We start from the raw sequence: 24,829 nt of genomic DNA, 5'->3' as shown, positions 1-24,829 counted from the left end.
GATTGTATCCAAGCACTGCTTTAGCCACTTTACTATTAAGTAAGAAGGCTACTCCATTTCTTCTGTGGTCCTCTTGTCCACAGTAGTAGATCTGGTGGTCATCTGATGTGAAGTGGCCCATTCCAGTCCATTTCAGTTCATTGACACCCAAAATGTCTGTCTTTAATCTTGACATCTCACCAATAACCACACCCAATTTGCCCTGGCTCATAGATCTTACATTCCAGGTTCCAATGGCGTGTTGATCCTTAGAACATCGGATTCGCCGTTCACCACCAGCACCGTCAGCCTCTAGCCGTCCTTGCGGCTTTGAGCTAGCTGCGTCATCACGTCTGAGGCTAGTTGAACTCATCCTCTGTTCCTCCCCAGTAGCATTTTGACCATCTTCCGACCTGGGAGTCTCATCTTCTGATGGTATACCGACATATCTCTGGTTGTACTGATCCATTTAGTTTTCACGGCATACTGGGGTGGGTTGCCATTACCTTCCCCAGGGATCGCATTTAGTCTGACCTCTCTGTCATGACCTTCCTGTCTTGAGTGGCCCTTCACGGTTTAGCTCATGGCATCATTGAGGTGCTCAAGCTCCAGCACCATGACAAGGGAACGATCCTTTGCTGAATAAGGGCAAGGTGGATGGATGATATTCTAGAGGTGACAGACTCGTCCCTGGGGGAGCTGGGGGTGTTGACAACTGACAGGAAGCTCTGGCGTGGGCTGGTCCATGAAGTCACGAAGAGTCGGAAGCGACTAAACGAATAAACAACAACAGCAGTGTTTCTCAGCCTTGGCCACTTGAAGATGGGTGGACTTCAGCTCCCAGAATTCCCCAGCCAGCCTTGCTGGTTTTCTGGTTTTTTTCTTGCTGGAATTCTGGGAGTTGAAGTCCACCCATTTTAAAGTGCCCAAGGTTGAGAAACACTGCAGTACAGTGACCCTACATCTTTTATTATAAAGGACAGTCCTTTATTTCAGAAAGCTGTCCTTTAGATTGATTTATTTTTCAAAAACTCACTTTTGTCCTTTCTTTTAGTTATTTATCTTTTACCGTACAAATGATACCCTTCATGTCCAATCTTTCAAATTCATGTGAAAGAGATGGAAACGGCATTGTCCTTTTAAAATAAATGTACATATACTGTTTGTTTTTAAATATTTTTGTTAGAATATTTATTTGTTTGTTTGTTTGTTTGTTTCTGTTGCTCGCATTTATATGGCCACCCATCTCACCCAAGTCGACTCTGGGTGGCGTACAACAACAAGATTAAAAACAGTGACTAAATAAAAACAATCATTATAAAAAATAAAATGATTATTAAAAGGATATTATCACAAAATTCTGAAATATCATTGTTGTAAAGTTTTTCTTGGGCCTGCTGCTGAATTTTCCTTTGTAAAGCAAAGTTATAAACTATTTTTTAAAAATTATCTTTATGAACCTCTTTCAGATTGACCCCTTTTTCGGGTTTGTCCTTTATTTTTTCCAAGAAAATATGGTCAACGTACTAATCAGTAACACATCCAAACCCTGAGAAGGATGTAGACCTAACTTGACTTTTAAAAAAGACCTGAATCTCTCTTAGGAAGAGGAAGGACTCCCTGCCCCTCCAAAGCCTTCTAATACCAGGGAGCAGTGTGGCTTTGAGCTGACTCTGATTTTCTTCCCAACTGAGCATCTCACCCCAGCCTAGCCCACAGGGTTGTTATGGGGAAACCCAAGAGGAAAGAATGCTGTGCCCTTAAGGCTCAGCAGGGAAAGTGGGGTTTAAATGCAATCCACTATCCAGAAGCTTGAGAGCCAGCTGGGTGTAGTTGTTAAAGCACCGGGTTCGAATGTGAAAGATGGTGAGTTCTAGTCCCGCCTTAGGCATGAAGCCAGCTGGGGGGCCTTGGGCCAGTCACTTTCTCCCAGCCCTGGGAAAAAGGCAATGGCAAACCACTCCTGAAAAACCCTGCCAAGAAAACTGCAGGGACTGGTCCAGGCAGTCTCCAAGAATCGGACATACAGATTAAAAAAAAATTCAGAAGTTTACCCGGGGATTTCCAATTGGGGGGAATTTCACTGATGGAAAAGTTAAATGGAGCTGTGAGTATAACATACAAGTTTGAGTGAGAAGTATATATCAACAGCAAAAAGCAAAGATTATGGCTAAGGGAGCACACTCTGTAGATTTCCAAATTAGTAATGGAACAAGGCAAGGATGTCCACTCTCTCCCATCATTGCATTAGAAATATTGGCAACAGGCCTCAAAATTCATGGAGAGAAATACAAGCTCAAATTCTAGTATTAACTATCATAGAACCACATGTTAAGACAGAACACAATAACACAGCCAATAGCCAACCTTCCTTCCTTCCTGACCCAGAAAGTCCAATATATCACTATGGACCTCGGTGCCTGCTTACCTTTTCCCTACCCAGAAGCTGAAGAGCCCAGCAGTTAAGTCTTACTCTGCCCACACTCCTTAAGTGGGTGTGGGGCAGGTCCTGGGGTGCAAATCTGGTTCTGCTGCCCCCAGCACACCCCACTGCTGCTTTCACCCCCACACTGGCATCTGCTTCCTGAGGCTAATGCCTCCTCTGGCTCATGCCAGGGTTGGTCCAAGGGGAGGAAAAGCAGGACCCTGGAAGCATCAAGCTGCGAATGATAAATGATTAACTGTATGCTCAACACGTGTATCAATTCTTTAAAATAACTCACTTCCCTCTGCCACCGCCCCCCGCCCTCCTCCGGCCATAGGAATATCAAGATAGGTTTCCTAAGGCCATTTTCCTTCAAAGAAAGAAAGAAAAAACACTGTACAGCCCACGTGTCTTCATAAGAATGAGTTTATTTACATGTGGACAGGTTGAGTCAGCATGATTTCAGGGTTGTGGACATTTACAGGAGAGCATGCTAAATCTATATCTAGATTATCAACATTGTATTCCCCAAATTTGCTTCTTCCCAGCCACACCGAAGCTCGGTTGACCCCAGGGCCCCTTTCAGGGTAAAGCAAGTCCGCAGCATCCCATCCTACGGATGGAACCTCCCAAGCTATTTGGAATGATGAGCAAGCGAGGGCCCACTGAACCCCAACAACAGGCCCAGCTCGACAGAGAGGATGGCTTGCAATCCTATGGGGGCACATGTCCAAGGATTAGGGGTCTTCAGAGTTCCAACTGCATCTTCAGGGTTTATTTGCAGAAGCCTCTTCACCACGAGCAATCAATTCTGTGCTGCAGGATTTAAACAGCAAGTGCAGAAAACCTGCAAGGCCACGCAAAAGAGAACCATGCCTGCATTCAAGAGCCAATGAAGCATCCTCTTCATTTCAGGAGCAAAGTTTAATGTAGGTTATCGTGGAGCAAACTGAGAAGAGGGGAAACATCCTCTCGGTGAAGGCAACATTAAAGGTAAAGATGTGCTGCATGGTGTCAGCATTGTAGAAGGACACTTCTTCTCCTTCGTAGTCTAAGTAGATTCTAATTTTAATGAGCTTCTCGTTCAGGAAAATTGGGGTGCGTTGAGGGGTGGTGATTGCCCAATATCGCCCACCATTTTGCTGCAGTGCCCAGATGCCCTCTTCGGGGCAAAACTGGGTCAGCCCTTTCCGTCGCACCGATTCCTTAGCCACTCCGAAGGCCCAGCCATCGGCAGACCCCACCTCCACCTCCCAGTAATGCCGCCCAGACTTGAATCCTTCTGTCGCCAGGACTCGGGAGTTGGTATCAAAGCGTTTGGGGTTGTCAGGGAGATCTTGCTTCCGGCAGCCCATGCGCACCGTCTTGAGATCTGAAGAGATGAGGAGGAGGTGGTTGGCCGTCTCTGGATCCAGGAGCAAGTCCTCTAAGGTGGAGCACATAGCATTAAGTCGACTATAATTAAGTCAACTATAATAGCAAAGAAAAGCAGCAGTAAAGAGGGGGTGTAAAGGCCAGCATGCTAAAATTAGAGTGTTCCCCTTTCTCATGTTGAATATTTTGCTTTCGTTTTTCTTTAAAAAAAAAAGGTATGCCTAAATAGAGTCCACAAGTAAAAAGGACTTCTATTCTTGGACCAAGGCAGGCCAGTGTAAGCATAGTGGGCAACATATTTATTTTTCACTAAAATCTCTTTGTTTGATGGGAATCTGAACCTACCTGCACATTCCCATCTTTTTCAGAGGCCTTGTTCCACATGTTCACATTATTTATGGGACAGGGTTTGCCCCGTATGTTAAGTAATCATACCAGCACCAAAAATTGGATTGTCTTGCTTCCTGCTTACTGATTATTAAGCTTCAGGAACATGGATCTCATCCAGAAAGTTTGAGGGGTTCCTTGGATTACTGAACACTTAACCATAGCTCAAGTTTTTAATACCTATGCTGGTTTGTTTTGCTTTGTTTACTGTTTTTCATGGTGGTGTTTTTATTATGCATGGACATTTAGAAACAAAGACTCCTGATGGTCTTCTAGTCCTACTCTAGTCAATGCAGGAAATCTACTGTTGGAACAGCACTTTCTTATCTACCTTATTTTCCTTTCCATCAAGTCCAGAATAGCAATCATGAACTACTATGACCACATTCTGTTAAATTAATGGAAAAACAAAATGTCAGAGAGAAGGGCATCACTGAATACAAACGCTGAAAAATTGCCCTACCATGGTAACAGGGAGCTTTGAAAGCCTGCACTTACACATTACGTGCATGGTTTTGTCTCTGGCAATATTGGTTTGGCTTATAACATTTACCTTTCTCACCTTTCCCCAGTTCATCTCGCAGATGATCTGAAAGAAGAGAACACACCTGTCAAGGAGTCAGGTCTAACAGGCAACAGAAAGAAGCGTTTGTCCAGACACCTGGAATCCAGCATTCCTCAATCTCATATGCTCCATAAGTGTTAAATATGACTCATGAGAATGTAAGAACAGCTCTGATGATTCAGGCCAAGGGCCATCTTACTTTAGCACTTGGTTGCTCACAATGGCCAATCAGATGCCTCTGGGGCTCTCACAAGCAGGGCAGAGACATGACCCTTTCTCTATAATACTTCCTGGATATTTGTAGGCTGACTGCCTTCAACCCAGAGATAACGCTGAGTCTTCAAGACTAACAGCCATTGGTGTTCCTGCCCTCTACAAATTTATCCAACTCTGTTTTGAAATTAGCCATCACCATGTCTTGGGGAAACGAACGCCACAAATTGATGATATCTCCCAGCATCTTGGCCAACAGGTAATATCAGTTTCAGGAGGGCAACCATAATATATTATATTATGGTTAATTATATCATTAATATATTATTAATGATACATAATTTTATAAGGTATTTTATGTATTGATTGTTTTAGTGAGTATTTTGTTGTAAACCGCCCAGAGTCCCTCCGGTGGGAGGAGATGGGCGGTGACAAATCTGATAGATAAACAAACAAACAAACAAATAAATAAAGATCAGGAATAAAGATCTCCGGCCCATTTTCAGAGACAACCTTAGGGATTCCCCATCTATCTACAAAAGCTTCTTCTTGACACCACTCTCAGGGCTAGGCCACTATGTGCTTCATGAGAATGGTGTGTAGTAAAAGTAGGTAGGAGGGCTATCCTGCTGTAAACATTATTAGTAAAGTCAGATGGCCGGGTGTCAAGTTAGAGGTATAAGATTTTATTACTAATTACTTTACTAAAATGCTTTACTTACTTTATTTACTTTAATTGCTTTATTATTAAGATTTATAAAAGGATAGTCCTCCGGTCTACTTTTAAGTCAATCTTTTACATCATGCTCTATTTGCAACGTAATTGCAAATATAGCCTCTATATTGATTTTACAGTACTTGTGTAATTTTCACTCTTGTTTTCGCTTAAGTGTTAACTGTAGTTGGACAAAATTGTTGTTGCTGATTTCCCTTTTTCCATGCATAGACATATAGGGAACAATCAAGTAGCTCTTGTCGTTCTCTGCCAACATCAGAGTTTCCACAACCCAGGTTTCTTTAGATGCTAAAATAATTAGATTTACATGGCAAGCATTCTTTTCCTTTACCTCTGAACTTCTTAAGCACTCCCTTGAGAGCCACCGTCTTCAGAGAGAAGTTGGAGACGTGGCCTTTCATGTCAGAGGAAACTGGAATAGGCTTCTGACATTTAACATTGTCACTTCTAACAAAAAAGAAAAAGAAGGATGTCAGGACGGTATTGTCCCAAACTTTCCCTTACAGTTCAGGACAACTGGCCAGTTTGAGGCTTCAACATCTACTTCAAAGAAAGCCATTGTCTTAGTGAGAAGAAACTGATAAAGGGAGGGGGGCATGTTGGGGTGACCAATGCCAGGTTGGAAGATATCCTTCTAGAGGACACATTCTTGGGTTGCCATGGGAATGTGCTGATAAAAAAGTTACCGCAGGCTGGTATGAGCCATTTCCAAGGCCATTGCCACATTCCTTTATGTTTCAATATTATTTAGGTATTCCCATTCAACTGCAGTGGCTGAAAATGTATTTTCCTCACAACAGCCTGCATTTCTCACCTGTGCTATTGATCTGAGTGGAAATCTAATGGCAAAAGAAGAGAGGAAGCATTTTGTAATGTACATAAGCTCTCTGGCTCCAAGTACATTTTGCATTTTGCAGTAAGTGGAGCAAAACACCTCCAGCAAGATTCTTCAAGGACACATACTGGTCTATTTCACACTTCTGGGAAGGAAAGGCTGAAATCATCTGAATCTTTAAGCTACCCTTCCCTCAGCTTGGTGTTTGCTTGATTGACTGATTAAGTAACATCAACCTGGGAATAGACCCCTAGGAACCACATGGATAGGTTCTCTCCAGGATGACCCAACTTGGGGCCCTCCAGAGACATTAAGACAAAATTTCCAGAATTTCTTTCCAGCAAAGGCAGTTCTGGAAGTTCTGAAACACATCCAGAGGACACTTGTTTGGGAAGGCTGGCATAAGGCAACAGCACAAACCCCTTTTCAGGCTGATAGATGCATCTGACAGCCACACTCCCAAAGGTGGGTAGGGTCAGGGCAAAACTGTGTTGAACTTAACTTCATGTGAATTTAATTACACCCACATATTTAAGCAGTTTCCCCTCAGTCATATTAGAAATTACAGTTTGGTGGCAACTTTCACTGGGGTTCTGGAAGCCACGTGCTAGGATTTGTGGAGATAGGACAAGTTGGGCCGCCTTCGTCAAAGCAAAGGTTCTGAGCTGGAGCAAACGCAAGTTCTCTGAATAAATAGAAACCATTCTCCTCATCCCCATCTTTCAATCTGCCTCCTACTAGCTCCATTGCTTATACTGATGAAGGAAACTTAAGATTTTCAGAGCAGAAGAGTATCTTATTTCCATACAAATAAATCATCAGCAGCCTAGGATTAATCCTGATCCAAGGGGGCTGGGCCGCAGCATGCTTTGAGACCATATTTGTCCAGACAGCTGTCACTGACCTTTCAATTTGTTCATGCACAAACAGAAAGAGAGAGTAGAAATGCAGCTTCATACCTGGCAATAGTAGTTGTCACATCCTACAAGAGAGAGAGGAAAAAAAGAACAGAGAGCTGGGGAAAGAGACGTCCTTGCCTATTATACTACTAATTGGGAGCTCCACTCACCAACCAAGAATCTTTTGATGGTGCCACCAAGAAAGGAGGCCTGGCTGCAATTAACTAGGACCTCAGCCCTCTCTGTAGTGGCCCCACTGCTGTGGAATTCCATCCTCACTGAAGTACAGGTCGTTCTTATTTAGCGACTGCAATTGGGCCTGGTAACTCGGTCATTAAGTGAAGCAATCGCTAAGTGAAACCACAACTGTGCTTGTGATCTTACTTTACCTGCGAAGGTCATAAATGCAAGGATTGGTCGTAAAGTTACTTTTTCATCACTGTCGTAACTGCAAACGGTCGCTAAACGAGCCAGTCGCTAAACAAGGACTACCAGTATCGTCTTCTCTGTCATTTATTACTTTTAAATGTAGTCTGAAAACCTATTTTTGTAAGCTGGCATTTCCTTCCTGGAGTTCTTTTTACATTATGTAACAACAGCCATTTTTAATATTCTGATATTCTGCTTTTAATATTATTGGTTTCTAGGTCAATTCATCTTCACTAAAGGTTGATTTTATTTAATACTGTAAACCACTGCAGGCTGGCTTTGCCAGAAGCATGCAAATACAAATCTGGAAAATAAATAACTAAATGATAAATTTGCCTTATTTCTCCCTAACCTTCTACTCTTCTTTCTGCTTCTCACTTTGTTTGCATTTCAGGAACTATCCTACGCTATGGCTGCATACACATGATGCTGTCAGGAGCCTCACACACCACCACCACCACCACCACCCTCCACCTTCACCCCAGAAAGATCTTGCATGCCATATGACACACAAGTTGCAACAGCTGTCCACCAAATTCTACATGTGCGTCCACATTTCGAGGAATGACACATTCTGCTTCATGGCCTATAGTCTGGCTTACGAGATCAAAAATTCTGCAATGAAAACATAATTACGTTTCTTCTTCTTCCAGGCTAAAAGTTGCCCACTAGTGCCCGTGGTGCGGGTTATTAGCAGGTTAGTCTAGGACCAGCGAGAGTCCTGGGTTCAATCCTCATCCAGACTGAAAGTTCACTAGATGACATGGGACCAGCTGCTCTATCTCATCCTAACCTACCTCTCCAGACGACTGTAAGCATAAAAGCAACAGAGAAGAGTTCAGTCACAAACACTACTTTTTGAAAGAGGGATGGGATTAAAAAAAACATTAGCAACAGCATAATCAATATTTGCTCTGAGGGAGACATGCAGCTTGGTCATCTGACCGCAGAAAGCTTCCTGTAAAATTCCTGAAAATGTGGAACCAGCTCAGCATTCTCTGAGTTGCCATGAAGTCAGATGAACGCTGAATCTTCCCTGGGGAAAAGGCTGCAGAATACTCAATTCGCTCCCACCCCCACTGCCCAGATCACCACATCTTCCCACCAACATCCTTAGGTACAGTAAACTATGAATAGATACCAAGCACATTTAAGGGGACCTTAACCTTAATTTCTCAAGGGCTACCCTCTCCAGAAAAGAATGTGGCAGCCTTTAAATAGTCATAAGAAACTCTATAGCATGGAAACATCAGGTGTAACCTGAGAGTAGTAGTCCTGGCCAAAACCCAAGGCCTGGGAGAACCACTTTTTTTTTCCAAATTTCAAGTGGCAGAGAAAGAAGTGATTACTCTGTATGAATTCTAACAGCCACTGACCTATATCTGAGAAGGATGTTGAATTAAAGTCTTCATGAAGGACAAGACTAAATTGGTTTTTGGTATCCCTTGCTACTGTGCTCTTAACAACAGCTTGATTTATAGATCAAGGCAAGGTAACATACTAGTAAATCTCACTAGTAATCTCCCACTCTGACATGAGTGTTTGAAAGCCATGGACCACTGGAACTCAGCCCTGTCAGGTTTAGCATAGCATGTCTAGCTCAGTGTTCCTCAACCTAGGCAACTTTAGGATGTGTGGACTCCAACTCCCAGAATTCCCCAGCCAGTATGGGTCTAGCTAGTCACTAAATTGCTGAATTGTTATTGTGGTATACTGAGTAAACCATAGCTGGGTTTGCCCAACATCCAGTGATGTGCCAATGCCAAAAGGCCTGACTTTACACAGAATTTCTATAATGCTTGTCTGTTGTTAAGTCTTACCTTGAGGAAATCAAGCAGTGGTTCTTGGCCTTTGTCCTCCAGATCAGCAATGAATTTGTTGAGGAGGGAAATTTCCTTGGACAGCTCCGTGATGTTTTCATTCTGTCTTTTCATGATGCCCTTCTCCATCTTGTCCAGCTGACCAAGGAGAAGCTGTTCTTGCTCATGAAGAAACTGGCGCAGCCCTTCAAATTCAGAGAGGACCTTCTGTCTCTCAGTTTCTATGGTTTTCTTTTTCAAAAGTTGAAGAAAGAAGGGTACGGAAGCAGAAGGACAATTATCCTTGAACAATTATCACTGGGACAGACTTCCCCAGTTTAATCACCTGCCATGCCTTGCCAACTCCCAATGCAGCTGAAGAGTACCAGTTCGAGAGAGACTAGCCTAAAATTAGAATACAGGTAGTCCTCACTTAACAACCATTCATTTAGTGACAGTTCAGACTTATGACAGTGCTGAAAAAAACAACTTATGACCGGTCCTCACACTCATGACCATTGCAGTGTCCCCGCGGTCATGTGATCACAGTTTGGGCGCTTGGCAACCAGTTCACATGTATGATCATTGCAATGTCCCATTGTCATGTGATCTCCATTTTCGACCTCCCTGGCCAGCTTCTGGCAAGCAAAGTCAATGGGGAACCACGTGATTCACTTAATGACCACCATAAAAAGGTCGTAAAATCAAGTTGGATTTGCTTAATGACCACTTCACTTAGCAACCTAAATTCCAGTCCCAATTGTAGTCCTTAAGCGAGGACTACCTGTATATTATTATACTTACATCCTGCTTTTCAAAGAACTACAGTACTAGCGACAGATATGATAAAGTGACATGTTTTATTGTTTCTCCCCAGCATGTGGAAATAAGGTCACCCTACTTCTGAACATGTGAGTCTCACTCTGGGTCCTGTGGCTGTGACATTAATAAACTTAATCCTCCTTGTTTTCTTCAAGAATCTTATTGAGTTACATATCTGCATCTGACTGAACCATGCTACACAAGTTTGCCAACTTCTGAGTAACAACAGGTACCTACCAGGAGTTCTTGGCTCTTCTTGTCATCCTGTGTTTTGAATTCCAGGAGCTCTTGTCTCTCTTTTTTCAAGAAATCCAAACGAGTCTGAATTTGTTCCTACGGTCCAAGGTATACAATTATTTTTTTAAATGCTTCCACAATTCTGAGGCAATCAAGAAGATTTGTCCTGCTGAGAGGATTCCATGCATCCACAGGAGAAACTATGAGACTGTAAGTGTTATGGAGCCTCTGGCTACTTTGATTTATGCCCTTATCACCACACAATTAAATGACACATTCTATTGTGTTACTGTTATTTATTGTGTAACATTTTACTATTATTTCAGTATGTTGTTGTAAGTCACAATGAGTCTAAAAACATCAGCAATATTTATTTCTTTTATTTTTAATTTATCCAATTTGTCCCCGCCCATCTCCTCCCATTGGGGGACTCTGGGCGGTTTACAACAATCAATTAAAACAACAATCACAAAACATACAATATAAAAATACAATAATAAATAATATAAATAAAAGTAAAGATAAAGTACTTCAGCAAAGGATCGTTACCTTGCCGTGGTGCTGGAGCTTGAGCACCTCAATGATGCCATGAGCTAAACCGTGAAGGGCCACCCAAGACGGGAAGGTCATGACAGAGAGGTCAGACTAAATGCGATCCCTGGGGAAGGTAATGGCAACCCACCCCAGTATTCTTGCCGTGGAAACGAAATGGATCAGTACAACCAGAGATATGTCGGTATACCATCGGAAGACGAGACCCCCAGGTCGGAAGATGGTCAAAATGCTACTGGGGAGGAACAGAGGAGGGGTTCAGCTAGCCCCAGACGTGATGACGCAGCTAACTCAAAGCCGAAAGGACGGCTAGCGGCCGACGGTGCTGGTGGTGAACGGCGAATCCGATGTTCTAAGGATCAACACGCCATTGGAACCTGGAATGTAAGATCTATGAGCCAGGGCAAATTGGGTGTGGTTATTGGTGAGATGTCAAGATTAAAGATAGACATTTTGGGTGTCAGTGAACTGAAATGGACTGGAATGGGCCACTTCACATCAGATGTCCACCAGATCTACTACTGTGGACAAGAGGACCACAGAAGAAATGGAGTAGCCTTCATAATTAATAGTCAAGTGGCTAAAGCAGTGCTTGGATACGATCCAAAAAACAAGAGAATGATCTCAATTCGAATTCAGGGCAAGCCATCTAACATCACAGTGATCCAAATATACGCCCCAACCACAGATGCTGAAGAAGCTGAAGTAGAGCAGTTCTATGAGGATCTGCAGCACCTACTGGATGACATGCCTAAAAGAGACGTTATTTTCATCACAGGAGACTGGAATGCTAAGGTAGGCAGTCAAATGACACCTGGAATTACAGGTAAGCATGGCCTGGGAGAACAAAACGAAGCAAGACACAGGCTGATAGAATTTTGCCAAGAGAACTCAATGTGCATAACAAACACCCTCTTCCAGCAACCTAAGAGACGGCTTTATACATGGACTTCACCAGATGGACAACACCGAAATCAGATTGACTACATCCTTTGCAGCCAAAGATGGCAGACATCTATACAGTGGGTAAAAACAAGACCTGGAGCTGACTGTAGTTCCAATCATGAACTTCTCATTGCACAATTTAGGATCAGACTAAAGAGATTAGGGAAGACCCACAGATCAGCTAGATATGAGCTCACTAATATCCCTAAGGAATATGCAGTGGAGGTGAAGAATCGATTTAAGGGACTGGACTTAGTAGATAGGGTCCCGGAAGAACTCTGGATAGAAGTTCACAACATTGTTCAGGAGGCGGCAACAAAATACATCCCAAAGAAAGAGAAAACCAAGAAGGCAAAGTGGCTGTCTGCTGAGACACTAGAAGTAGCCCAAGAAAGAAGGAAAGCAAAAGGCAACAGTGATAGGGGGAGATATGCCCAATTAAATGCAAAATTCCAGAGGTTAGCCAGAAGAGATAAGGAATTATTTTTAAACAAGCAATGCGCGGAAGTGGAAGAAGACAATAGAATAGGAAGGACGAGAGACCTCTTCCAGAAAATTAGAAACATTGGAGGTAAATTCCAGGCCAAAATGGGTATGATCAAAAACAAAGATGGCAAGGACCTAACAGAAGAAGAAGAGATCAAGAAAAGGTGGCAAGAATATACAGAAGACCTGTATAGGAAGGATAACAATATCGGGGATAGCTTTGACGGTGTGGTCAGTGAGCTAGAGCCAGACATCCTGAAGAGTGAGGTTGAATGGGCCTTAAGAACCATTGCTAATAACAAGGCAGCAGGAGACGACGGCATCCCAGCTGAACTGTTCAAAATCTTGCAGGATGATGCTGTCAAGGTAATGCATGCTATATGCCAGCAAATTTGGAAAACACAGGAATGGCCATCCGATTGGAAAAAATCAACTTATATCCCCATACCAAAAAAGGGAAACACTAAAGAATGTTCAAACTATCGAACAGTGGCACTCATTTCACATGCCAGTAAGGTAATGCTCAAGATCCTGCAAGGTAGACTTCAACAATTCATGGAGCGAGAATTGCCAGAGGTACAAGCTGGGTTTAGAAAAGGCAGAGGAACTAGGGACCAAATTGCCAATATCCGCTGGATAATGGAAAAAGCCAGGGAGTTTCAGAAAAACATCTATTTCTGTTCTATTGACTATTCTAAAGCCTTTGACTGTGTGGACCATAACAAATTGTGGCAAGTTCTTAGTGGTATGGGGATACCAAGTCATCTTGTCTGCCTCCTGAAGAATCTGTATAACGACCAAGTAGCAACAGCAAGAACAGACCACGGAACAACAGACTGGTTTAAGATTGGGAAAGGAGTACGGCAGGGCTGTATACTCTCACCCTACCTATTCAACTTGTACGCAGAACACATCATGCGACATGCTGGGCTTGAGGAATCCAAGGCTGGGGTTAAAATCGCTGGAAGAAACATTAACGATCTCAGATATGCAGATGATACCACTTTGATGGCTGAAAGCGAAGAGGAACTCAGGAGCCTTATGATGAAGGTGAAAGAAGAAAGTGCAAACGCTGGCTTGCAGCTAAACCTGAAAAAAACCAAGATTATGGCAACCAGCTTGATTGATAACTGGCAAATAGAGGGAGAAAATGTAGAAGCAGTGAAAGACTTTGTATTCCTAGGTGCGAAGATTACTGCAGATGCTGACTGCAGTCAGGAAATCAGAAGACGCTTAATCCTTGGAAGAAGAGCAATGACAAATCTCGATAAAATAGTTAAGAGCAGAGACATCACACTGACAACAAAGGCCCGCATAGTTAAAGCAATGGTGTTCCCTGTAGTAACATATGGCTGTGAGAGCTGGACCATAAGGAAGGCCGAGAGAAGGAAGATCAATGCTTTTGAACTGTGGTGTTGGAGGAAAATTCTGAGAGTGCCTTGGACTGCCAGAAGATCAAACCAGTCCATCCTCCAGGAAATAAAGCCAGACTGCTCACTTGAGGGAATGATATTCAAGGCAAAACCGAAATACTTTGGCCACATAATGAGAAGACAGGACACCCTGGAGAAGATGCTGATGCTAGGGAGAGTGGAGGGCAAAAGGAAGAGGGGCCGACCAAGGGCAAGATGGATGGATGATATTCTAGAGGTGACGGACTCGTCCCTGGGGGAGCTGGGGGTGTTGACGACCGACAGGAAACTCTGGCGTGGGCTGGCCCATGAAGTCACGAAGAGTCGGAAGTGACTGAACGAATAAACAACAAAAGATAAAGTAAATATACATAAGGGAGGGTGGTAGGGAGGGAGGGAAGGAGAATACACACTGCATAGTCCTTGCTTCATTGGGCTATAATTATAATTTCTATAAAATTCATATGCTAGATGATTCTCATTCAAAAAAATGTAGGCCCTGTAACAAAACAGTTGAAATGCAGGAGCTGTGAGGTCAAATCTTCTTGGGGGTTGTAATATATAGATGGAGCCATTATTTTGCCTACAGAAGGGCTCAGGTACAATCCCAGTCATTTCCAAAGAGAATATTTGTGCAGGAAACTCAGGAGAGCCACACCAGGCAGTGCAATGAACCAGATCGTCCAAGATGGACCTCTGGTCTGACTTGGCGTAAGGCAATTAGACACAAGCTTCTGTGGAGTTGACTTGCTATTGGGCACTTTACAATGACAAAGAGTTGAACTGGAATTGGCCCCATCATATACAACATAGGCTGTGTTTGCCCAACATGTTTACCTAAGTTCGGGGTGACATTTGTGCATCGCACAAACTTCACAACTTAGTCAGCAGCAGAATTAGAGGAGTTAGTGTTAGGCCAAAAGAGTTCTAGTCTGCCATGCTGACTAGAGGAGGAGATAAAGGAGAAAATCAATAAAGGATGCCTTTCTTTTCCTCCTGCTGAAAAGGAATTAAGTCCTAATTTTAAAATAATCCTTCAGAAATGGAGCTTATCCAGGAAATATCTCTCCATTGTCACGTTATGTGTGTACACTCCTGCCTCCCCACTATTCCCAGCCTCATGACAAGATGGGAGCTGATGGTCAAACAGGGCAGGAGGGCTCTCTAAGTCCACAGCAGCACAACTATTGTGAGGTCACCATGGATATTATACTGTAATATAACCCCTATTGGATTTTTTTTTAAAAAGCAACAGGATGTTCCATCTTTCCAGGCAGATTTGCATCCAGGAGACCAACCATTCTCTATCTGACCAGGGCATATATGATCAACTGCTACCAGCTAACCAGAGTAATATTGGTCTTCCAAGTCATTGTCCAACAAGATGGCATCCAAAGAATATTGGGTCCTAGGATAAGATCCATAGTAACGATTTGAGGACACATCTATGTGTGGTTTTGGACCACTCCTGGATTAGCTCTACACCCACATGATCCACCAATATGTTTTTGGCTAAACCAATTAATTTTGGGCTGAAGCAGGTTGATTCCAATTTTTCAGTAGAAACAGTGGGGATGTCTTTCTTCCAGAAGAGGTTGAGTTGCTGTAGCTCAATGCCATGAATTTCTCTGCTGCTTTAATAAATTGGACAGAGGAATAGAGAAGCTCCCAAATGCAGACATTCTGATATTTTAAACAAAACAGACCACGGATTGAGGGACGGAGAAGTCACTAGTTGGGTAGCATTTGCGGGGAATCAAATGGCATGTAAATTGAATAAATAATAATAATTGTTGTTGCTGTGTTTGTCTGTTGTTCAGCTGCATAATGCAGGAATTGCATCATGTGATGGACTCTGCATTTTGAGTTGGCTGTCTGTAAGGACTAAACTCTGACTTAGAACTGTGTCTGAGCACTTGGAGTCTGAAAACAGCTCTGTTGTGCTGCAATCACTTAGGCTTAGGGTCTGAGCATATCTGTCCTAACAGCCAGGAACCACACTGAGACAAGGAACTGGTCTCTGATGTTTTATTGCTTGTACATAACAGGAATCCTAACAAACTGAAGAAGCGTGGGAAAAACCCAGACATATAAACCCCAAAGGTTAAGGCGGTCCCGATCTGTGTCTCTTTGAATGGCTGCCCAATTCCTCAGTGCTACGCATGCGCTTAACAGTCTGGATGGGAGCCCCCTGCTCGCCATCCTTACTCATGACAATATCTGGCCATACAATTTGCAAAGCCAAAGTTCACTCCAACACCGACTATGCTTGGAAATGATCTTCTTGCAAACCACAAGAGTGATACAACCTCAAAAGGTACCACAGTATGCATTTAGGCCAGTCTTCCCCATTATGACATCCTCCAGATACGTTTGACCACAGTCCCCATCATTCTCAGCCCAGCTCAACTGCCTAAAACCTGCCTTAAATCACTAATCTTCCCTGTGCTGTAGAACCAAGGTTGGGTATCTGTAAATGTAGACAAAGGGTTTGGGTTATAACATTTGAAGCTTGCCTCCTAAGATGGTGCTTTAAAGTAAAAATAAAACCAGGAGGAGATCCGGCTGAGTGACCTCTCTTACTGTTGTGGTTCAACAGGTGGTTTCTCCCTAGAAGGAGAAGTGGGGAAGGGATTCTCCAGGCTTTGAGGTGGAAGAGGGAGAGAGGAGATGTGCAAGTTTGTTCCCAGAGGGATAACCATTCCTGAAATGTTGATGTAAATAGCCAGCCTCAAGAGTCTTCATTATGAGTGAAAAGATCCTCCTCCTCCTTGCCAGATCCCAGGAAGGCTCTTTGGGAAAAAAAACACCCAAGCTCTCCCCACACATATGGGGATAGATGGGTTCTAAATGAGAAACAGTTGAGTTGCCCGAATTATGGAAACCATCCCTTCCTTCTCAATAAATCTTGCTAAAGAGACCCTCCGCAAACTACATTTCTCCATGGGCCATTGGTAGAAAAGGAAGGAGTGCAGTAGGTATGTGATAGGAAGGCCCTCTAGCTTGCATATGGAACTAATTTCCCAGGACCTTCTCAGGAGGCATCAGCCCATCTGCTCTTGTCACCTTACCAGCTGCAGTTTCTATTTTGAGCTAGACATTTGCACCAGGGCCACAAAGAACAAGCTTGGCTCCTGCTCGCCAGAGAATCAGTGTCAGTCTGAGATCTTCTGCCCAGTTTGGGAAGGTTTCCTGCCAGAAATAGAACAGGAATTTGGTTCCTGACTTAACCATTTCTTGCCTGACATGGACCATCTCAATGGCTACAGGTTTGCAATCAGCCCAGCTGGAAAATCCTATTTTGCTATTTTAGAAGTCATTTACTCCAAATGGAGATTAGGGGTCATCTGTGGACAGTCTAAGAAGTTTATATATTAAAACTGCAAGCTTCAACTTGGCAGGGGGTGGGGGGAGGCAGAACTGTGGCACAGGTTTATTTATCCTGGTGGCATAAAAACTTCACCTGCAGACTCCTTCCTTTATACTAAACCAGCCGTTCTGAACTTTTTGACCCTGGAGGAACCCTTGAAATATTTTTCAGGCCTCGGGGACCCATGCACATTCAGGCTCAAATAGAGGCCAGAAATTACAAAATTATGATATTCATTTCATGGGTAGGCCTGTATATATACAGTGTTCTTAAACTAATAATAAAGAATGAAATTTACCTCTTCAATGTGCAGTTGCCCAAATTTGAAATAATTTTTAAATAAAGCATGATCTCCCAGGGAACCCCTAGTGACCTCTCACAGAACCCAGGGGTTCCATGGAACCCTGGTTGAGAAGCCCTGGGCTAAACTGTGATTATAGCCATTGGATCAAACCAGGATGTGTTTCTGACTTTAATTCTGCAAACTAATTGAGTGTTTTGAGGTGATTTTACTAATCCTGCTAAATGGGGTAAGGAATGGGTATATTGGGATACCATAAACCATTAATCATTAACCATTAACCACAAACAAGTAACCATTGCTACTGAAATGAAGAACTTTGTGATACTTCAAAGATGAACAAATGTATTACTGGGCAAGATCTCATGGATCACAGTCCATGTGGAATAATACGTACATGTGTGAAGCTTTAGGACTGTACAAGATTCTACCCTGGTTTTAATGCAAGGGATTAAAAGGGTTACCGCTCTAGAAGCAAATGTTTACAAAGTGTTGTTTTGTTTTGTTTTGTTTTGTTTTGTTTTGTTTGTTTTGTTTTCCATTGGGGGGAAAAAAGGAAATGGAAAACTGTGGAAAATGAAAAACGGAAAATTGTGTTTGGTCTTGGACCATAAATAAATTTTTGAATGGAAAACTTATCATGTCTAATCTTCGTGCTTTAAGGCACAATCAGCTCCTCTCTTTGTTCCCTACCTAAAAAGGGTTAAGGAAAAGTCCTGCCCATGTGGCACGGGAATACCCAGAGAGCTAAATCTGCTCCTCCCTCTGAAAATCCCAACTCCTGAAATCCAGGACATGGTGTCCTACAAACTGCTCATGTCCACACCAGCCTTGCAGAGCAAAAATTAAGAGACTGCGAAAACTTCATTTTGACACAGCTGGCCAGCCGAGCAGCCCCAATTCTTCTGATCCCTCAAGGGCTTTGGTGGGCTTTGCTGACCTCTTCCCTCCATGCCCCCTGCAGCTTTTAACCCTGTAAAGGGAAATATATGGGCAGGGACCAGTCACAGACCAGCATCCTGTGAGGTTCAGTCCTTAGAGGCCACTGATCCAGGAGCCATCATTTTCACCCAGTGCTGAAGACTAAAACTATTCCATTACTTTTCAATAGACATGATTGAGCCTGGTTTAATTTGGAATGAAACCTGAGGGACAGCTATGGAACTTAATTCCAGGTGAGATTCAACCCCCAGCCACCCACCCAACCACAGAGGCTTAATGCACAGATTTTTACAAGGGATCCAAATGTCCATTTGTCTTCCATTTGAAGTTTTCCTGTCTTTTCCCATCACAGCAGTACAGTGGTTGAAGTTTTGGAAAGGAACCATCAAGGCATGGATCTAAATCCTGATTGCAACCACAGAGCTCACAGGGTGACTTATCCAGCCACTGTCATATTTCAGGCCAACATTCTGGGTTGTTGTTTTTGGGTGAAATCCCCATGTATGCTTCCTTCATCTTTTAGAGGGAAGTGGGGATATTAATGAAAGAAATCAAAGAGGAAAAAACAGAAAGGTCAGCTTTTGGGGAGGAAGTGTTTGTCTGTTTTGTGCATACCATTATTTCTTCTCTAGATTGCTCTCCTGGCGTACCCCCAAAGGGTCAGACATGACTCGGTGCTTGCACAGGGGACCTTTCACCTTTTTCACAGATTGCTTTCCTGCCCCTGGATTTTTTTCTGGAAAAGCTAAGGAACATAGAAAGACAGGCCACATTTGCACAACATAGACTAAAATGGGATTGTGTAGTTTCTGGTTGAACAGATGTGGAAAACTAGCCATTGGCTTGGCTGCATGTTGGATGAAACAGGCCATCCATCCCATTAAGCCATGATCTGGTTTGTTTATTTATTTATTTGAGCAAGCATGTTCTGGGAATATAGCAGGTTTGGGGTTGAGCGTGCTGTCTGAACCTGGCTGCTGAGGCAGCTCTCAGCCTGCTATTGTTGACCCAGAGATTCAGAAGCTCCTCAGAAGGTTTCAGAGATGGGCTTTCCCCCAACCCAACTTGGAGATGCCTGGGATTGAACTAGGACCTTCCCCATGCAAGCTCATGCATAGCCCCTTGGTAGTTTTCAGCAAACAACACATACAGTGTGGAAAGGCTTTTGAGAAAGGTAGACCCCAAGGTGTTTGCAAGAATATTTGTGCAGTGGACTGGCAGGTGCATACCTTGTACTCCTGGGCTGCCTCCTCTACAGGCACCACAGCGTGAGGCCGGTGGTCCCGAGACCGGTCACACACCACGCAAATGGTCTTCTGGTCGTCTTTGCAGTAGAGCTTAAGGGCCTCCTTGTGCTTCTCACAGATCTTCTCCTCCTCGAGGCCTTTCCCACCATGCAGGATGAACTGGCTGATGATCTCAGACATGTTGGCCAGCTGTCGGTTGGGCCTGAGGCTCTTCTCCTTGAACACTTCCCTGCACTGGGGGCAAGGGAAATCCACCTCCAGGCTCTTCCAGCTCTTGGTGATGCAAGCCCGGCAGAAGTTGTGCCCGCATTGGATGGACACAGGATCTTTGAAGTATTCCAGACAAACAGAGCAAGTGGCTTCATCTTGAAGGTTTCCTGGAAGGAAGACAGCAGCCATGGCTGCAGCGATACCCCCTTCTCCTTCTCCTTCCCCTCTTCCTGCTTTCGCTGCAGCGTACAGAGAGCGAATGCTGGACACGAAACACAGGGCAGGGGTTCCTGTGCCAGAAGCCAGCTGGTGTTCAAAGGTCATCTCTGAAGCTTCTGGTTTTCTTACGTTGGCAATGAGTCAGCCCCTGGATAAGATGGGAAAGGCTCTTTAGAGTTTAGAGGAGAAGGAAAATCAGAGCAGGGAGCTTCATTAGGTTTGGAGAGGCAGAAGGGATGTTTCCAGATTCCACATCGCTGATGTTGTTTTCCAGTCCTGACCAGGATGGGGACAGAGATTCATTTCTAACATTAGCGCTGAGAAGCTTCAGCTTGCCAGCAAAGCCTCTGACCTAGAAGTTCTGCCTGCTCCCCCACTTGAATAAACTTGGTTTTAAATAACCACCCATTAGGGGACGTCTAGACAATTCACCACAGCCACCACCACACCTAACCTGATTTTGCACTGATTTTAAAGGTATGACATTTTTTAAGAGGATTGCACTAATACGCGGAGCAGGAGGAAAGATTCTGAAGACGGTGGCCCTCGTTCATGCCATAGTCTCCACATCCCTCTATTAATAGGGAAGCTCAAGCATTGCTGTGATAGTGTTTCAAAGTGATGAAAAACATTCTGCATATCCTCAGATGCACCGTTTCTAATTCTTTAAGTTCAAGAACTGGGTCTGACAGTTGCGTAAAGTGGAAGTAAGAGAATTAGTAGAAAATTAATTAAATTCTGACACATTGGCTAGATAGCTTGAGTGCAGGGTTTCTCAACCTCAGCAGCTTTAAGACGTGTGGACTTCAACTTCAACTCCCAAGATTCCCCAGCCAGCAACCCTAACCCTAACCCTTGCTGGCTGGGGAATCTTGGGAGTTGAAGTTGAAGTCCACACGTCTTAAAGCTGCTGAGGTTGAGAAGCACTGTTTTAGACAAATCACTCTTTTCTCCCTGTCTCAGTATTATAACACTGGTCCTTCATATAGGGCTATATTTGAAATTGCTGACCCAAGCTAGTGTATCATGAGATATTTATTTACTTATTTATTTATTTTATTTTTATCTGAGTGCTTTGAAATATTTCAACAGTGAAATCAACATTCATCCCAGCAATGACCAAAGCTTGTCAATCCATGTATTTGACTGGCACAACACCACTTAAAGCTTTTTGGGAGAAATATGTTGTCCCAAGAACTCTGGGTTTTTAAACCTGGCATGCTTCCCCAATTAACATGCAAGGCAGAAATCTCTTTTATAGCTTTATTCTGTACAGGATAATGGCACTTGGAAATTGGTTTTCAAAGCAAGTGCCAAAAAGGAATTCTCTATCAGAAAATCATTACATCATAAACAAACACAATTTCATTGGTATACAATAATTATTCATACCCTTGGGTGGGCAAAACACTCCCAAAAGGTGGGCACTAATGTCCAAGGGCACTAATGTCCCCGTAGTAACATATGGCTGTGAGAGCTGGACCATAAGGAAGGCTGAGAGAAGGAAGATTGATGCTTTTGAACTGTGGTGTTGGAGGAAAATCCTGAGAGTGCCTTGGACTGCAAGAAGATCAAACCAGTCCATCCTCCAGGAAATAAAGCCAGACTGCTCACTTGAGGGAATATTACAGGCAAAACTGAACTACTTTGGCCACATAATGAGAAGACAGGACACCCTGGAGAAGATGTTGATGCTGGGGAGAGTGGAGGGCAAAAGGAAGAGGGGCCGCCCAAGGGCAAGGTGGATGGATGATATTCTAGAGGTGACGAACTCGTCCCTGGGGGAGCTGGGGGTGTTGACAACTGACAGGAAGCTCTGGCGTGGGCTGGCCCATGAAGTCACGAAGAGTCAGAAGCGACTAAACAAATAACAACAATGTCCAAGAGTGGACTTTTACTTTTGCTAAGGAAATACAAGCTAAGCTGGTGCCTTATCTATTCAGTTACAATCGCTTCCCACTGCTTCCCACTGCATTCCATTCTCCCCTTTCTGCTCTAGCTGATACGGCAACAATACACAAAGGGAAAGTGATTCGAACCCAATTTGCAACTTTATTATCTGCTCTGTTCCCAGCAGTTAGTGAAGGTCAGTTCTGGGGCCATGATGTTTCTGCTGTCTTCTTCAGCTCAACCCTAAAATCACCATTTCATCAAATAAGGCACAGATATTTAGGCCAACTGAGCAACAGAGGCTGTCATCAATCCCTCCGTTCCCTTTCTGGAAGAGCTCTTGAATGTCCTGTGAGGTGAGAATGCATCTTGACCTCTTGCAGAAAAGCCACACCGCAAAACCAGGTTTATTCCCTCCAGTGACAGGTATTTTGCTTTTGCTTTGCCTTGCTTAAATTTACTATCTGAAAATCGGCAGACTTTCTTTTGGACTAGTATTAGATGCCCTGTATTGTGACTAGATGTCACAACGCAGTGGCAAGAAAATTATACTAAAGAACAATTTAGTATATAATCTTTAGTATTCTTTATACTAAAGGATAAAAAAAATAAAGCAGCAGTTGAATACTGAATATAGGCCTCTGTTTTCTGATAAAGTTAGAGAAATCAAACTGCGGGGGGGATAATGAAGTAGGGTTCTGTTTAACCTCAGGAATTTTGTGTATATACGATTAAGGCATTGTATTTGTGTCATTGTTTTTCATTTCAAGTATTTTCATGCCTCTTTCACTGAGTGGTGCCTTTTCCCTCCTGCCATTTTTTTTCCAATCACATGGAGCCACAGGGGAAATAGTCTGGTGCAGTGGTGAAGGCACCAGGCTAGAAACCCGGAGGCCGTGAGTTCTAGTCCTGCCTTAGGGACAAAGCCAGCTGGGTGGCCTTGGGCCAGTCCCTCTCTCCCAGCCCTAGGAAGGAGGCAATGGCCAACCACTTCTGCAACAATCTTGCCAAGAAAACTGCAGGGACTAGTCCAGGCAGTTGCCAGGAGTCAAGAATGAGTGAAAGGCACAAATGTATGTTATTATTGATAGTTTGTTTTTGAGTTTTATGTTGTGACAATTTGCTTCTATATCTTGTTATGTATTTTTTTCCTTTCTTTGAGGTAATAATTATTTTTTGTTTGTGGAGTACATTTGGCGGACCAGTTTACCTCCCAAAGTTTAATTTTCTATGAATATATAGGCCAATAATATCCCCAATACAGCCACCAGGTGGCAATGGAACTCCGGGATCTTGGACTTGGGGCTCTACACTTTTTGTGAATTTAACAGCCATAGGAGCCTGTGTGCGCCCTGCAAACAAGAATGATTATCTATCATCCATTCATCCAATCTAATCGCCATCTGATATCTATCTATCTACCTATCTACCTACCTATCTCAGTTGGAGAGAAAGAGAGAAAAGGCCTCTCTAGTAAAATTCATAATAGCATAGGGTAGGGTAGGGTTAACATTTATTGTCATTCCGCTATACACCAAGGTGCACATTAAAATGAAATTTCGTTGCAATTGGCTCACAAAAAATAATTACTCTAATGCATAATACATACTCTTTACCATTCCACTCCCTTAATCATTATCCCTAATAAATATCATGATCCTACCATTAGATACTTCAGCAAAGGATCGTTACCTTGCCGTGGTGCTGGAGCTTGAGCACCTCAATGATGCCATAAGCTAAACCGCGAAGGGCCACCCAAGACGGGAAGGTCATGACAGAGAGGTCAGACTAAATGCGATCCCTGGGGAAGGTAATGGCAACCCACCCCAGTATTCTTGCCATGAAAACTCAATGGATCAGTACAACCAGAGATATGTCGGTATACCATCGGAGGATGAGACCCCCAGGTCGAAAGATGGTCAAAATGCTACTGGGGAGGAACAGAGGATGAGTTCAACTAGCCCCAGACGTGATGACGCAGCTAGCTCAAAGCCGCAAGGACGGCTAGAGGCTGACGGTGCTGGTGGTGAACGGCGAATCCGATGTTCTAAGGATCAACACACCATTGGAACCTGGAATGTAAGATCTATGAGCCAGGGCAAATTGGGTGTGGTTATTGGTGAGATGTCAAGATTAAAGATAGACATTTTGGGCATCAGTGAACTGAAATGGACTGGAATGGGCCACTTCACATCAGATGACCGCCAGATCTCCTACTGTGGACAAGAGGACCACAGAAGAAATGGAGTAGCCTTCATACTTAATAGTAAAGTGGCTAAAGCAGTGCTTGGATACAATCCAAAAAACGATAGAATGATCTCAATTCAAATTCAGGGCAACCCATCTACCATCACAGTGATCCAAATATACGCCCCAACCACAAATGCTGAAGAAGCTGAAGTAGAGCAGTTCTATGAGGATCTGCAGCACCTACTGGACAACACGCCTAAAAGAGATGTTATTTTCATCACGGGAGACTGGAATGCTAAGGTGGGCAGTCAAATGACACCTCGAATTACAGGCAAGCCTGGGAGAACAAAATGAAGCAGGACATA

General features: G+C 43.5%; 1 protein-coding gene across 1 annotated transcript; it reads right to left on the bottom strand.

The window, feature by feature from the left end:
• Window positions 1-3,299: 3,299 nt before the first annotated feature.
• LOC134488986 (E3 ubiquitin-protein ligase TRIM7-like) lies at window positions 3,300-20,594 on the bottom strand. Its single transcript, XM_063291366.1, has 7 exons — window positions 19,938-20,594; window positions 10,701-10,796; window positions 9,663-9,893; window positions 7,474-7,496; window positions 6,011-6,126; window positions 4,719-4,754; window positions 3,300-3,830 (listed from the first exon to the last, which is right to left on the bottom strand). Exons 1-7 carry the CDS (start codon window positions 20,487-20,489, stop codon window positions 3,316-3,318), a joined length of 1,569 nt encoding a protein of 522 aa, XP_063147436.1. The 5' UTR covers window positions 20,490-20,594; the 3' UTR covers window positions 3,300-3,315.
• Window positions 20,595-24,829: the final 4,235 nt, after the last annotated feature.

This window comes from Candoia aspera, chromosome 2 (genome assembly GCF_035149785.1).
Source record: "Candoia aspera isolate rCanAsp1 chromosome 2, rCanAsp1.hap2, whole genome shotgun sequence".
In the NCBI taxonomy this organism is placed as follows: domain Eukaryota; kingdom Metazoa; phylum Chordata; class Lepidosauria; order Squamata; family Boidae; genus Candoia; species Candoia aspera.
Note: the sequence above shows the minus strand (reverse complement) of the source record. Positions and strands in the feature narration are given on the sequence as shown.